Consider the following 15,577-nt stretch of genomic DNA (forward strand, 5'->3'; position numbering starts at 1 on the left):
TTTCAGCAAACTAATACATTAAGCACAATTTTTCAACGGTCAACGAGGATCAGGACTTTGGATTAAGTGATATTGATAGTGTAAGATATATAATTGATATTATAATTAATAGGCTTAGTAATTGTGAATATACGAATGAGAAAATGATCTAGAGATAGAGAAAAGAGAAGGGCAAGAAAACAAATTAAACTTTACAATTTACGGCAGGGGTGAAAGGAGAAAATCGCACTAGGTAACTACCAAGTTCAGCCAAAAAAATAATAGGACAAAAAGTCATATTAATGGTAAAGCTTATCAAGCACATAATACAAGTTAAACTCAGAAGATGATGCTGCTATTGAGTTGGTAAATAATGTGTCTACAGTTGTTGATGACAGCATTTATATTCATCCACCATGATACCTGTACATACACCTCTAGAATATGATACCAAAGATGATTTGAATAATGCGTAAGAAAGAACACCCCCACAAAATTACGTGTTCTATAACATCAAAATCTATATACCAAAAGAATCCCAAAATTGGGTCTGAGACAGTTCACTTCACTTCACTTCCACCACCAGAACTGTCGAAACAAATATATCTTCCTCATTCGGACATTGTTGTAAGTCAAGAAAGCTCTCGCTTTAATAGGATCGGCATTCAAATACTCGAATGCATACATCTGTTTGGCCTCTTCCAAGCCATCGATCTCCATCACAGCCTGCAATAACTCAGATGAGTCAATAGAATAATTGCTTCGTTCCATTGCATCAGCCAAGCGTCGAATGCTTGATGCCACTGCCAACATTGCGTCTTGAAGGGCCTCCGAACTTCGAGGCCGTTTTGGAAGCTGCCTTAGAGGGTGGATCAAAGGAGGTTCTTGACTACCATCTGGCATCTGGGCATACTCAGGTGGTCCAGTATGTGACTCTGTTCCATCTGTCTCGCTTACATCTTCAGAACTTGCAGAAACAAACGAAGCAGAGTCATCCTCGAAATTCTTTATCTCGGGCTGAAAGCTCCCATCTTTTAACTTAGCCCAGCGACTAGGAGCTTGATAATTTCCACAGACAATTTTTAGTTCATCATACATCTCTATCTGCTTTCCTCGAAATTGTCTGGCATCAGGATGTGCCTAATGAACAAATAATTTAGAATAAACAAAATAAATGCACCAAAGGTCAAAGCAAAAGCTAAGAAGAAAAATATTTACTCACAGCTATGTATCTCTTCCAAAGCTCTTCATGCTCACACTCGATCATCTTTGTATTTGGGTTCCACCTAAACCCATCATGACTTAGCATATCCTTCATAATCTTATACCTCTTCTTTATTGTCTTGAGACGATTAACAACTTTTTGGTTATTTAAGTTTAAGTTGAAACGAGAATTCACAGCAATACACGCAGCAGTATAAGCATTTTCATTAAAGCATTTATCGATTTTGTTTCCATTTTTTGCTTGAACGGCAAGAGATTCAATTAGACACTTGTCCATTGCAATTGACCACACAACATTCCTTCCTTTGTGCTTCGTATCCCTTCTCTGTGCATGCAGATCATACTGATCCGTCCCTACGTGAAACGGCTTAGCCATACAAGAGATTCAATGAGAAGAATATGTCCCAGTTGGGCAGCAAACAAAACTCTCGCCCAATCTAAGGTGTCATGGAATTTCAAACACAAGATTTCTTCTCCCTCCAAGGCTGCACATAACCCACAAATTAATTATCAAGCAGCAATTGTAGATGTAGTGATTTCTCAAATTGCTGTTACCCCACCAAATAGAACTTCATGCAACATAAAGTAATTCATTAACTCCACAGAATGAACTAATTCAAATAAGAAATACGATATCTTACCCTTGTTTCTAAATTTTTTGAGACAGAAAATCAAAATTATGATTATGGGAATTTGATGATTTTCCATTACTCAATCCCTAGCACTGTTTTAAAGATGAGCAAAACATTTGAAATAAACAACATTTACCCTTGTTAATTAATTAAAAGTAATTTTTTGCCAAAATGGTGACAACTCTAAATGATGCATTGTCACATCAATGTTTTCTAGTAGTAACAGCAATATCATTTTTATCACTTTGCTTCCCAATTTCAAGTTGATCACCGACCAGAAATGTTTATATTAAAAATAAATAAATACAATTTTAAAAATTAAAGCTTACCAAGGTCAAAATCATGATTTTAATCATATTCAGGAAAGAAAAATATACACTTAATAAGAAAGCACAACATGTTGATGTGAACACTAGTATGCACTGCTATAAGAACCACAGCGTTCAAGGGACAAGATAAAACAGATAAATATTTATTCAAATATAGTTCATTAAAGGATGACATGAAGTGGCAAACAATAACTACTATTAACTAAATGTAATTGATCATACTGAACTTACTTCACCAACCCTATTACACAGAGACGAGTCACCATGAGCAATGTTCCTTAACAGAATTGAAGATCGCACAATCATTCTCATATTTAACAGAATTTAGATTTGATACTTTTAGCCAAATTCCTAAATTTTCAATTTCTTTTTTTTTTTTTTTTTTTTTTGTCGTTTACAGTAGAAGATATTATAGAACATCAAATAATAATAAGTATCATCCACAATATTCCACATTGTAAATATCAGACCAGTCTCTAAGGGATTGCTTCAATATATTAGCATGTCTAAATTTTAAAGTGTAAATAACTACAGCTAATATAACATAATAGATAACTTCTATGCTTCTTGTGACAACCAAGAAATTCCATTAAATATGTATACATAACAACTCAACTTACTGATTGACAAAGAAATTAGTGTTTGAGATTCATCCTGAATACAGACACTTACTAAACAAAGAAGAAGGAAAAAAAACTTTAACCAATGTTTTACTTTTAAGACTAGCCGATCAAGTATAAAGCATCTTGAATGGGAGACTCAAGTAAGCAGTCATTGATAAACATAATATGTGAAATCAAGCATAATCTACATTCTTTTCTCCAAGTGCAAATATCATTAGCTAGCAACTGATCACTTTTTACCATAAAAACCTGGGATTCTCTATTCAGAGATCCTCCAAACAGACACCAAATTCCAAAGGACCAGAGCATGTAATTTTTCGATGAGAATGTACTAGTTGATTTAAAAATTAAAGCCAGAAATTGAGTTCTTAATTCATACAGACAAAAAGTTCTTGAAAACCTAACTTACGATTCTGGCTGATTATCTTCCTCACTCAATACCAATTTATTAAATTTGTACATCTAATGGACATTGTCTGATGGGATGCTTTATTCCCTTTGTGCGTGGCCCATTCAACCCAGTACTATAAAAATCGAAATAAAAGTTTCTTCCCATGTCCATTGTCACTCTCTCTGTTTCATTTTTATTTCTCTCTTTTCAAAAAAATTGCGAATGGGAACTTATAAGGCTGGTCTTATCATGATTTTATCAACAAATCTACAAACAACCCTTAGTAATTTGCCTCAAATTTATGACATTGTAAACTGTACTATCTCAAGAATAAAAACTCAAAAACAGCATGTAAAGTAGTAGTATACCAAGAGTTCAACCAGCTGATTTCTTGACTTTTCCTTTTCATAGCGAACTTTACACGGTAATAATGTTAGAAAAAACAAGTAAAAAGCCTAGGATTTCTCCGATTTTTAGTTTAATGAAATATCTCTTAAATAACATAAAAGAGACTTCAAGTCAAGTGTGAAGTCAGATACCTCATGTGTACATATTGCATCCGAATTTATAACTGCTCATTAACAGACTTCATTCACACACAGCCCAAAAAGGCTTTCAGCCTCGAGACAGTTTCTGTGGTATAACAGTTTAACTTCAACTTTAATAGAGCAAAACATGTGACAATGGCACTTATCACAACGTGTCTAGTCAAATAAATCACCAAGCCAAATTTGGTGACTATCAAATGAAAATAAAAAAAGATTATATATAAGAAAAGGATGAAAATCATCCTATAAAATGTCATTTTCCTATCCCAAAAGTCATACTCATAATTAATTTTTAAGTGGAGTTCAAGCTCTACCGGTATTGAGGAAAGTATTCATACTCATCTGAAAGTTAATGTATAACCCTAAAGAATTTACAATTGCATTCTGAGTCAATAAAAATGACATTTTAAAAAAAATGCCCAACTTATGATTAATAATAAGCTACTCTAAATTCAATTATGAATCACTTCAACTTACAGCAAAGCTTCAGCTAAATTTTTCCCAATCATCAGTACTACTTCTAGTTCTGTATAAAATAACCAAAAATTTCAGGTCAAAGCAACTGTAATCCAAATCTCAAGCTATAGATTCCACATTCAGAGAAACAAAACACTAAGATCAGTAACACAGTGACCCCAAACCTCACTCGTTTCCCATTCCGAAAAGAAAAAGAAAAACGAAACTCAAACCCTAAATGAAAGTCTTGTAAATAAAATTAGGGTTTAAGGAGAAACTTGTTACCGTGAGAAACCAGTTGGTTTAGGTGGTCGGCTGAGAAATGAGAAATTGGGGTTCTGAGCCACAGTACTGAGGCGTCTTCAACCTTCTTCCTCTTTGCCCTTATTTGCATTCTGTTTTCTCCATTGTTAGTGTTGGAAAGGTCACAGAATGTACCCTTCCTTGCCAATTGGTCAGTTGGGTTTTGGGTAGTTTTAGAAAATAATACAATTTCGGAACTTCTCTAAAAAGCCCACCACAACCTTTTGAATTGACTTTCCAACCTTATTTGATAATATTTTTATATTTAGACCCTTTCGTTTAGTTAATGCTTTTTTATATTTATAAAATAACATTAAAATCGAAACTTATACATCCCTTTGCAAAATATATAAGTATTTTTTAATTTTTTTTTTTAAATTTACTGAGTTGCTTTAATAGTTTTAATGTGGATTGCTATGTAAATTTTAATTGCAATTTAAATTATTTTGTTGGTTGTTATGTAAATTTTTCATAAAAATGAAAATTGCTTTGAAGTATAAAAATAAAAAAAATTAAAACAAAAACGCTAATATATAATTATGTTCATTATATATTGCCTAATATTTAATAATTTATTTATTACAAAATATATATTTTTTTGGTGTTTCCCCCTACAAAAATGAATTATGAATACGATTTAAGGAAGTAATAAAGTGCAACCATCATAATCTTGCAAGAATAGTTGGCAAGGCGAATAACAAGAAGTAGTGATAGAATTATCATTTATTTATTTTAATGTGAGAATTAGGATATAATTTGGTAAGGTACTATTAATTAGTTTTTTTTAGAGGTTTTATTGTAAGTTATTTTTGGAATTTTAATCTAATTAAGACAGGGATTAAATGTGTATAAAAGTATAGGTAACAATGACAGTGTTCTACTGTTCTTGTTTTAACTCATGAATAATAATGATGAAAAAAATACAATATATTGTAACTTTATTCTTTGCATAAAAAATTAAAATATGTAAATATTGCTATTCTCTTTGTTTGCTAAATTTAATTTTTATGTCAGTGCCCTCTGCTCATGCCTAATAATGTTGTGTCAATTCTAATATGATTTACAAAGAGTGACCATGAACTAGTTGAATATGTACAATAAACACTTGCTTGTCTCATACAAGTGCAACTATAGTTAATGAACTATGAACAAGCCAGTTGGCACTTTTGATCAGTAACAAACATTACCAGAAGATAGTTTTTTTGAGATAAATTGAACTATACCTAATGCATGTCATATCCACAAAATTGGCCAAATTTGGTCAAGAGACATCTAAACTTAACCCAAAGCTAGATATAGAATCACATTCTAAACATCACTATCCTGGTCAAAAAAGGAAAAAGTTTTGCCAATTTCATGTCAGCAGAATTCGATTACCAAGGCCTATGTTTCCATTAGAAACCTCACCTTCCTACGTTTTTTGTCTTCATTCCCATGAGATTTGGAGTTTCGAAGACATGATTTTAGTTTAGGTTCTAGTTGTTTCCTAGTCAACAATTTCGTTTTTCCTCTTGTGTTTATAAATGAATCAACCCAATACCGAACGTATAGTTGACCAGGGAAAAGCTTCTTCATCTTAGAATGTTGGTAAGCCACAACAGCATCAGATTGGTTAAGGAAAGCCACTTTGGCAGACCCTGCTGAACAGAAGATTTTGGTGTTTACATAATCAACTGAGCCAAACGGAGAATATTTCTTTACCAGTTCCTGCTTTGATGGCAGATTAGAATCTACGTAGAACTTCAAGAACAGAGATTTTGAGCTAGCGAATCTGGCGAGTGCATTTGACTGCAGAGGCTCGTGAAGCATTTCAGAATCATGAAGTCCAACTTTTGAAGCTTCAGTTGAGCTCACATTTTTGGTGTTTTTATAATATGTAACAACACCCTTGTTGTCGCAAGGTTTCATTTGAATTTTATCATGATTTAGGTGGAGCTCTGATGGCTTTAACTGTGTTCCTAAATCGTTTTCACCGTTCTCAACATCAGTAGCACGAGTAGAAACTATCTCGCTAAAATTTAAGTCAGCAGCAGAAGATGAGAGTGTAGTAAAGCCAGTATCAACCTTCATATCTTCACTCTGAAATACAGTTCCAATCCTACCCCTTGCACTATCATGGCAAGTGATGAGAGTTCTATTAGGCTCTTTCAGAACGCCAACATTTACATCAGGCTCTTCCAACTTGACAGAAGACGTGTATGTATCCTTCACTTTAAGTTCCTCATCCTTGAGAATATCAACAATATTTCTACCATGATAAGCTGAATCTTTGCAGAGAGAAAAATCAGAAACGTTGTGGAAATTTTCCAACAAACTGCTATTACATGTATAGGTTGCAATATGGGTCCTTGAGCTTTGAATTTCTAACTTATCTGGAGAACCTGATAAGATATTATGACTTGAATTTTCCTTCCAACCATTATGACTTCTTTCAGCATAAGGATCAATGTGATTGTATGAAAAGAAAGGTACAGTAGGACACAACTTAGAAGAAGGATCAAAGAAAGAAAGGCCTCTAAAAAAGCTATTAAATAAAGCTACCTCAGTATCAATTCTGTTTATTCTCTCACTAAACTTGAAAGAATCACATACGACACTTTGGTCAAGCTGTCCTTTAAACCTTAATTTGCGCAGAGGAGAATCGGAAACAAAGTTTAAGTCAAGAGATCTCTTACAGCCAAGTTGTGTTCGGGGCCTTTCCATGTAAGGCACAATGGAGCAACTGACTGTAGTATCACATTTATTTCCACCACCATCAACACTTTGCTGAGTCTTAAAATAACCAAGGTGTGAAAAGCAGGCTTCTCTGTTTTTCATAAAAGGGCACGTTTTGTCTTTCATATATAAACCAGAAAGTTTCTGCGAAAGAAAATTTCTAAACCTCAAAACATTTTGCTTGGTGATATTGAAGCAATTTACCTCTAAACAAAATGAATCCAACGCAAGACATTGCAAATTTACCAGCATCTCAGGAACTGATTGTTGATCCTCTCCTTGCTTAAATTGAGTCAGATTATTCTCCAGTACACCTCCATTAATGGGTTTATGAGTTGGGCTCATTCTTTTTTCCATATCGGATTCCACGTTCATGTTCACAGGAATAGGAGACAAATGACCTTCAAAATTCGGTTCTAAATTACACACTTCATCTGCAACCAAACCTGAACATGCATAATACTGTTTGTCTAAGTGAGCACCTGAGAAAATACAAAAAAGTTGTGTTCATCTCTAATTGTTCATGTTAGAAATGCCTCCAAACAAAACTAAGCTAAATGCTTATAACAGTTTATGCTATAAAGTTGTACTCAAGACTGCAAATAAATAAGATCATTACTAAATTAAAAATTTTACAAAAGCATTTTCAACCATAAATGAAAATCACACAAAGATTGAAAACTGAAAAATGTACTCCAAAACCCAATTAATCACATTCCATTCACTGTGAATTTCCTCACTTGTTCTCTATAGCTTTCTTAAGTCACATTCTAAATCTTGAAAACCAATTGGGACTACAATTATACCTCTCTCAAGGCAGCGGCTGCCCCGCCTTGCTTCCCGGTAAGCCTCCCTCTGTTGAATCGCAATGAAATCTCGAAGAACCTGCATTTGTGCAATTCCTCTAACTGCGCCGATGAAACCCTCAACTTCAACATAAGGCAAAACAGCCTTGTTCTGCACGAAATCCAGCAGCACCTTGGGCCGAAACGAGCTCTTCGCCTCAAAGGCATCTGTGCCAACAACTGTTTCTGAGTCTCCGAGCCAACTACCAGATATTTCCGACCGGCAGCGACATCTGAGGCTAAGAGCGATCCTCCGGCAGAGCAATCGCAACGCGGAATCGAGCATGGCATTGGCGCCGCTGCAGCGGTCGATATCCTCGGTGGAGTACAGTTGGAGGAAGTTTTCACTGAAAGAACGGATTTGAGAGAGTTGGAAACGGCGAGGGTGTTGGTGGTCGAAGAAGGAGACCAAGAAGAGTAAGCAACCATGGGTAAGTTCTTCCCTTGTTTGAATAAGCCCAGGCCACCAACACGTTCCAGAAGATTCATCATCTTGTACCTTCACCCATACAATCTGACCAATCTCCATGGTTTTTTTCCTCTCTTCGAAGCTGTGAAGCTCTTACAGGCATAACTCACTCTTTTCAAATCTGTTTTGTTTTTTTGTTATTCTTTCACCCTTAACTATTTTTAATTTTTATAAATTTTTTGCTGAGAAAAACAACTTCATTAAGCCGAAAAAAGCAGTTTGGTGAGCACATGGGGACTCACCTCCCAGAAACGAAGAGTACCATTACAATTATGGGACAAACCCCACCTAGCTAGAGAATGAGCAGAATCATTAAAACTACGAGAAATCCAAGAAACAGAGCAGTCAAAACCATCTAGCTCCCTAAGGATTTTATTAAAAGAAAAGCTTGCATTCCACCAAAGACATCGACCTGTGCACATAGAGTTCACCAGTTGCCAATTATCGGAATGGAAATCCACTCCCTCTGCTGCATATGCCCGGGCCAAATCCACTCCAAGGGCAAGCGCCTCCAGCTCCCCTTGAAATGAAGAGGCAACAGTCACCTTCTTAGCACCAAATCTCTTGACCGAGCCCTCCCAATTATATATGACACCAGCAACTGCACCTGCATTTTTATCAGACGCATAGTCAACAAAACACTTCATTCTTCCTGGTCTCGGAAGGCCCCAATGAATCGCAGCAGGACCCCTGTTAATCCCTTCCTGGACAATATCCTGAGACATGATATTTATGTACTCCCGGTAGCTCCTCATCACCATGTTTTGGATCATTTCATATGGCATCGAGGTCTTGTTATGATAATTCTCATTCCTAACCCTCCACAGCTTGAAATACAGAATTGCCCCAAACAAAGAGAATTTAGCCTTCTCCTCAGTCGACATTACCTGAGCAAAGGGAGGATCAATAAGCCATGATACAATATCCTTTCCACTAACCAAAGAGAAGTTAGTGATCCGAATGTTCCAGCAGCTGGAAAACCACAATTGTCTAGAAATAGCACAATTGGCAACAAAATGGCTCACTGTGTCACCCTCACTTTCCCCACATAACATACAAAGGCCAGGTTGAGCACCAAAAATCTCTCTAAATTTGCAGCCAAAAGGGAGAGAATTCTGATACAACTTCCAAAGGAAAAGTTTCACTCTTTCATGCATCTTCAACTTCTAAATACGACTACCAATAGCATCTTTCTCAAAGAATCGCGACCGATTGAGGTCCCAATAAGCCCTCTTAATACTAAAGGAACCATCCGGAGAAGATTTCCAATACAAAATGTCCTCATTCAGTAAAGTGTCAAAATCCACCCCCTCCAAACGATTAATCGCCTCAGGTCTAAGCCACAAAACAAGCTGATTTAGATCCCATCCCTCCCCAGAGTTCAGCATGAGATCCCCCGCAGTAATATCCACTTTGCACATCGGATTCAAGTCTCCACTGTCACAAACAACTCCATCTTTGCACGACCATAACCCACTCCAGAGATTAACCTGAGAATTTTTCCCAATTGCCCAGATAGAGTTATCCGCAATGAAGTCTCTGGTTGCCCAGATGCCTCTCGCCACTAAGGAAGCCGAAGCCGGGATCGTCGAAGACATTAAATCAGAGTGAGGGCAGTATTTTTCCACAAGAACCGACTTCCAAAGGGACTGACTGTTAGAAGCCATGACCCAACCCAGTTTAGCAATTAAGCTGAAATTAATATCCGCACTTCTTCTAAACCCGAGTCCTCCACAGGTTTTAGGCTTGCAAATCGAATCCCAGGCCTTTAATGCAAGAAATCTCCCCTCTTGAACATTTCCTTTCCACCAGAATTTTCTCAGAATGCCATCAATGGCATCAGTCGTCTTTCTCGGGAGAAGAAAAGTCGACATAGAGTAAAGTGGTATTGACGCCAAAACATTTTTAACTAGAATCGTTCTCGCCGCCTGCGAAAGGAGCCTAGCCCTCCATCCTTCAAGCCTCTTACTAATTTTTTCAGCAATGAAATCAAAATCCACAGAACCTCTACCTTTGATAAGAAAAGGATTTCCCAAGAATTTTTCTCCCCGTTTCATCTCTTCATACCCCAGCTTGTGAAGAAAATCTTCACGGCAAACATTCGAACAATTCTTGGAGAAATAGACTTTTGACTTCTGAACATTGATCAATTGCCCCGACCATCTGCAATACATCTCCATAGACTCTAGAAAAGAGTCGAGCACATCATTCTCAGCCTTTAGAAAGACCACTAGATCATCAGCAAACATTAAGTGGGTTATGGACTGCCCCGATTGGCCAATTGGGAAACCCTTGAGACACCCCTCCTCCTCCTTAGCCAGAAAAATTCTAGAAAGAACCTCTCCACAAAGAATAAAGAGAAGTGGGGATAAAGGATCCCCTTGTCTCACCCACCTCTTGGGGAAAAATTTCTTTGTAATTCCCCCATTAAGAAGCACCTGAAAACTTACTGAGGTCACACAATGCATAATCATTTGGCAGAAATGACTACTGAATCCAAAAGCCTTTAACACCTTTAGGAGGAAATTCCATTCAAGCCTATCATAGGCCTTTGACATATCACATTTGATGCAAGCGAAAGCATTACCTCCTCTTCTCCGTTTCATATCATGAACAATGTCATTGGCAATAATAGAATTTTCAGCTATGTTCCTTCCTTTAATAAAGGCAGCCTGATTTGGGGAGATCAACTTATCCAACACCCCACTCAGTCGGTTCGCTAGAAGTTTGGATACGATCTTATATATTGAGTTGCATAGACTGATTGGTCTATAATCATCAAAACTCTCCGCATGAGACTTCTTGGGGATGAGCACAATGAATGTTTTATTAACCTCAGAACAGAATTTTCCATTGATGAAAAATTCTTTTACAAAATCCACCACCTGATTCCCAACGACGTCCCAATATTGCTTGAAGAACTTTACCGGAAAGCCGTCAGGGCCAGGCGATTTCAGAGGAGGCAGAGCCCACACAATTTTTTTGATTTCCTCCTCCGAAGGACAGCTACACAATCGAAAATTCTCCTCCCGAGTGATAGAAGCCGTGATTAATTCAGAGAGATCATTATCCACGTTATCCCCACTAGAACTGAACAAAGCTTGGAAGTTAGACCGAAAATAGTGAGCAATACTAGCTCTATCCTCAATCAAAGAGCTATCCGCCTGTCTGATCGCCCAGATATGATTTCTTTTACGTCTCACCACAATTGAAGCATGAAAAAAACGAGAGTTCTTATCCCCCTCATGAAGCCAATTTTCTCTCGATTTTTGTCTCCAAATCGACTCTAAACGATCCTCCACTTCATCAAGCTCAAGCATTATCGACCCTTCCAGCTCTAAATTATCCTTTGAAGGAGGGCGATTTTGCACCTCAATCAAAAGCTTTTCAAGCGCCTTAATCTTCGATTGACAGAAGCCAAAAACCAGCCGATTCCACTCACCAAGAGCTTTAGCAGTGATCTTTAATTTCTGACAAAGGATAAAGCTTTTAAATCCCTCCACCCCAAGCTTCCAAGAATCCTCAATTACTTTTCTGCAAGAGCTATCTCTACTCCAAGCATCCAAGTAACGAAACGGAGTGGAGAAGAATTCTCTTTCCATACGAGTATCTAGAATAATCGGGGCGTGATCAGAGTGACGAATAGAGAGATTTCGAACCCCAGCTTTCTTGAAATGAGTTAACCACTCCGGAGAGACGATAACTCGATCCAACTTCTCCTTGATTATATGATCCTCATCCTGTCCATTAGTCCACGTAAAGAAAGCCCCCACTCCCACCAAGTCAATTGCACCATGGTTAAACAAGAAATTTCTTAGACCCTCTCCTTCCGCCTGAGTGACCGGTCTTCCCCCCACTTTTTCGATAGAAGAAAGCACCGAATTTAAATCCCCCATCACTATCCACGGATCCACCTGAGCATCAAAAAATTTACCCAATTCATTCCAGAACTCAGCGCGATCATCTCGTCTTGGGGGAGCATACGTGAAACAACCTATCCAGTCCAAAGAGACTCTGTCTCCACTGAATCTAGCAACAATTTTACTTGTATTCATAGTCATTATCTGAATATTCCACCCTTGTCTCCAAAACAGAGCAAGCCCACCAGAGGCCCCTACAGAGGACACAGCCACACCATTATTAAATCCCAAACTTTGCCAAATACCCTCCATCTCCAATGCATTTTTCTTAGTTTCCATGAGAAAAATAACATCGGGGTTGGCACTCCGAATAAGACTTCGGAGAGCGTTTACTGCCGCAGGTTTGCCAAGCCCACGGCAGTTCCAAGCAACAACTAACATGGGGATTTGGGGGGCATGTAAAGGCCCGCCTCCTCGGCCAAGGTAAAATCCTCCTTCTTCTTCCCTTCCGTCGATGACATTGTGTTTTGGGTAATGGCCTGCTGAGAAATAGGCACACCCAGATTTTTCTCACTCCCATTGCAATTTTCTGCAGAAATAGCTGCCGTCCCAATACCCTCTCCGTCTTCTGAAATTCCTTGACTCCCTGAATAAGACTCTTGAGACCTCAATACCTTAAGGCTGTCTTCTGGACAAATTTTTTTATTAGATAATTCCTCCCCAGGTAAAATGGAGTCCAAAATAGAGAAATCTTCTTCACAAGAATCAAATCTCCTTTTTTTTCCAACTTGCAGAGGCCTTATTTCCTTCCTTGAAACACTCTTAGCAATTGAGCCCAAATCCTTCCTGGATCTTAGTGGTCTGGAGAGTCTATGGGCCGGCTTTGAATTAGGGCCCAAAGAAGCTTTGAAAACCATAGCTAGATGTTCCACGTGATGCTTTTCCACCTCAGCTATTTCTTTTCCTTTTCCATTTGACGTGTGGGTAGTACTGGGACCACTAATTCCATCCGTATGATTAAGCACCACCACCTCCCCTCCTGCAGTGGAATCTTTCCCATGCACGTTAGTAACAAACCCTGGACCTTTTTGCCCTTCCTCCAACGATTGAATTTCCAAAGACGACAGACTACCTTCCGCCACAGTCCCCTCCACCGGAACTTTTGAACTATTTCCAGTCTCCGGTTCGGCCTCTTTTTGCCTTCTAGCCGCCTCTATCACTGCTTCCATGTGCAAATCAGTGCCAATCAGCGCTGGCTCAAAGTTTCCTTCCCCTGGAATAAGATTGTCTCTAGCCTCGACTTGAAGGCGAACATCTCTCAACTCCCGTGCTAGCCTTTCCTGCTCATACAATTCATATTCCGAGAAACAATCTTTTTTCCGGGAACCCAGTCGAATCCAAGGACCATACATTGGGACCGTTCTATTAAAATCATCAGCAATCATTCTTCTGTTACGTCTGCATCTAGATTCCTCATGACCAACAACCCCACATTTGTAACAAACACATGGCAAATTCTCATACTTGAAATAACTCCATAAGCACACCCCTTCTTCCATTGGGAGAAAAACACCTACCATAATCGGTTTATTCAGTTGTATAGTCACCTGGAATCTGATATATTCATTTGTAGGAAAACCGTTCCTCCATAGTCGGTCTATAGAGTTTACCGTCCCAATCTTCTGCGCGAGCGCATTTGCATTTTTAATCGTCCAATATCTAGGAGGAATTTCATACGCCCGCACCCAGACCGGGGAAGAATTTAAGTCAGCAGATGACCATATTCCATCATCGGGCATGGGTTTAACCACCAGAAAACCATCACACATAGGCCACAGACCATTTTTAGAGATTTGCAGCGCCTCCTGTTTCTTTGTTAACCTTAAGATAAAGGTTTTTGGCTCCACTTCTTGAAGCTTCCACCCCTTGGCCAGTTTCCATTTCCTTCCCAGAATCGAGCGTAGTAGACCCATAAAGACAGTCTTGTTTGTATACAGTTTAGCAACAACTGATTTCTCAATAGCCTCCACCCCAAGCTCATGGTCTGCTTCTAAAGAGATCTTGAATTCCTCCAACCCACAGAGCTCCACTTGTTCCACCTGCGTCTCCTCGGAGTTGTTCTCCATCACTAGAAAGATCTCCCCAGACAAACAAAGAAAACACAGACAGAAAACAAATAACCAGAGATAAACAGAAAAACTCCTTACACAGCAAAGAGAACAGCAAGAGAGCAAGGAAACTCGAGAAAAAATCTTCCTTTTTGCAGCAAAACCCAGAGCGATTACCCAGAGATACTGAAAGGTTGTCAAGAAAAAACCCTAGATCACACAATGGATCAGAAGGAATTTCGCATGTAACGACAAAAGTTACACTGAAATTCCTGTACGGAAATACCAATTCCCTCTTAAATCAAAATTGAAATTCCCACTCGTACGGAGAGCATTTTCCCACTCGTACGGAGAGCATGTTTTCATGGGACGAGAATTATCTCATTTTTTATAAATTTTATTTCATATTAAATGGATATAGTGTACTAAGTTCGGTTACTCTTTCTAATGGTGTGGCTACTCGACAACCTTGGATTACATTGAAACTGACTCACTACTTTTAGCTAATTCTTTTTTTTTATTATTATTTAAGCGTTTATATATTACAATTATACATAATTTAGGACTCGAACCCAAGACCTCCAACACACGCACCCTCCTATGCCTACTTGAACTAGCCTCAAGTAGTTTACTTTTAGCTAATTCTATTAATAGTCAATCATCAACTCTTTCCACTTTTTAAGATTTGATGAATGATATTAGGCTAATTAGTAATTTTTCCCCTGAATTTTGACATGTACTAAATTGTGCCCCTAAATTTTTTTGACCGTTAAAAATTCCCCTAAACTATTGAGATTGTTAAGTTTTAGGACTTTCGTCTAATTTCATTCAATTTTACTGTTTCAGTGATTGTTTATGTACTAAACCATGCTCCCCAAACTTTAATATCTACCAAATCATGCTCCTCAAACTTTGATATGTACTAAATCATGCTTGTTGAACTTTTATCCATGTTAGAATTTTTTTACTAAAATTAAACAAAAGTCCTTAAATTTAACAATTTCAATAGTTCGGGGGTAATTTTTAACAACCAAAAAAATTCAGGGGCACGATTCAGTACATGTCAAAGTTCGGGGGAAAAATTACTAATTATCC

The 15,577-nt window shown here is 37.9% G+C and overlaps 1 protein-coding gene across 10 annotated transcripts; it reads right to left on the minus strand.

Annotated features, from left to right (window-relative positions):
- Positions 1-312: 312 nt before the first annotated feature.
- On the minus strand, positions 313-8,852 carry LOC115705951 (L10-interacting MYB domain-containing protein). 10 transcript variants are annotated; one of them, XM_061108210.1, is made up of 4 exons: positions 8,007-8,852; positions 4,468-7,682; positions 4,204-4,252; positions 313-1,688 (listed from the first exon to the last, which is right to left on the minus strand). In XM_061108210.1, exons 1-2 carry the CDS (start codon positions 8,572-8,574, stop codon positions 5,869-5,871), a joined length of 2,382 nt encoding a protein of 793 aa, XP_060964193.1. In that variant the 5' UTR covers positions 8,575-8,852; the 3' UTR covers positions 313-1,688; positions 4,204-4,252; positions 4,468-5,868. The 10 variants fall into 10 exon arrangements, with proteins under 10 accessions (XP_060964193.1, XP_060964196.1, XP_030489305.2 ...); XM_061108213.1 differs by lacking the exon at positions 4,204-4,252 and having other exon boundaries at positions 4,468-7,344; positions 7,447-7,682; positions 8,007-8,798; XM_030633445.2 differs by lacking the exons at positions 4,204-4,252; positions 8,007-8,852 and adding an exon at positions 3,718-3,811 and having other exon boundaries at positions 313-1,119; positions 1,202-1,688; positions 4,468-4,657.
- Between the last annotated feature and the right edge of the window lie 6,725 nt (positions 8,853-15,577).

The sequence above is a fragment of the Cannabis sativa genome, chromosome 1, assembly GCF_029168945.1.
Source record: "Cannabis sativa cultivar Pink pepper isolate KNU-18-1 chromosome 1, ASM2916894v1, whole genome shotgun sequence".
Lineage (NCBI taxonomy): Eukaryota > Viridiplantae > Streptophyta > Magnoliopsida > Rosales > Cannabaceae > Cannabis > Cannabis sativa.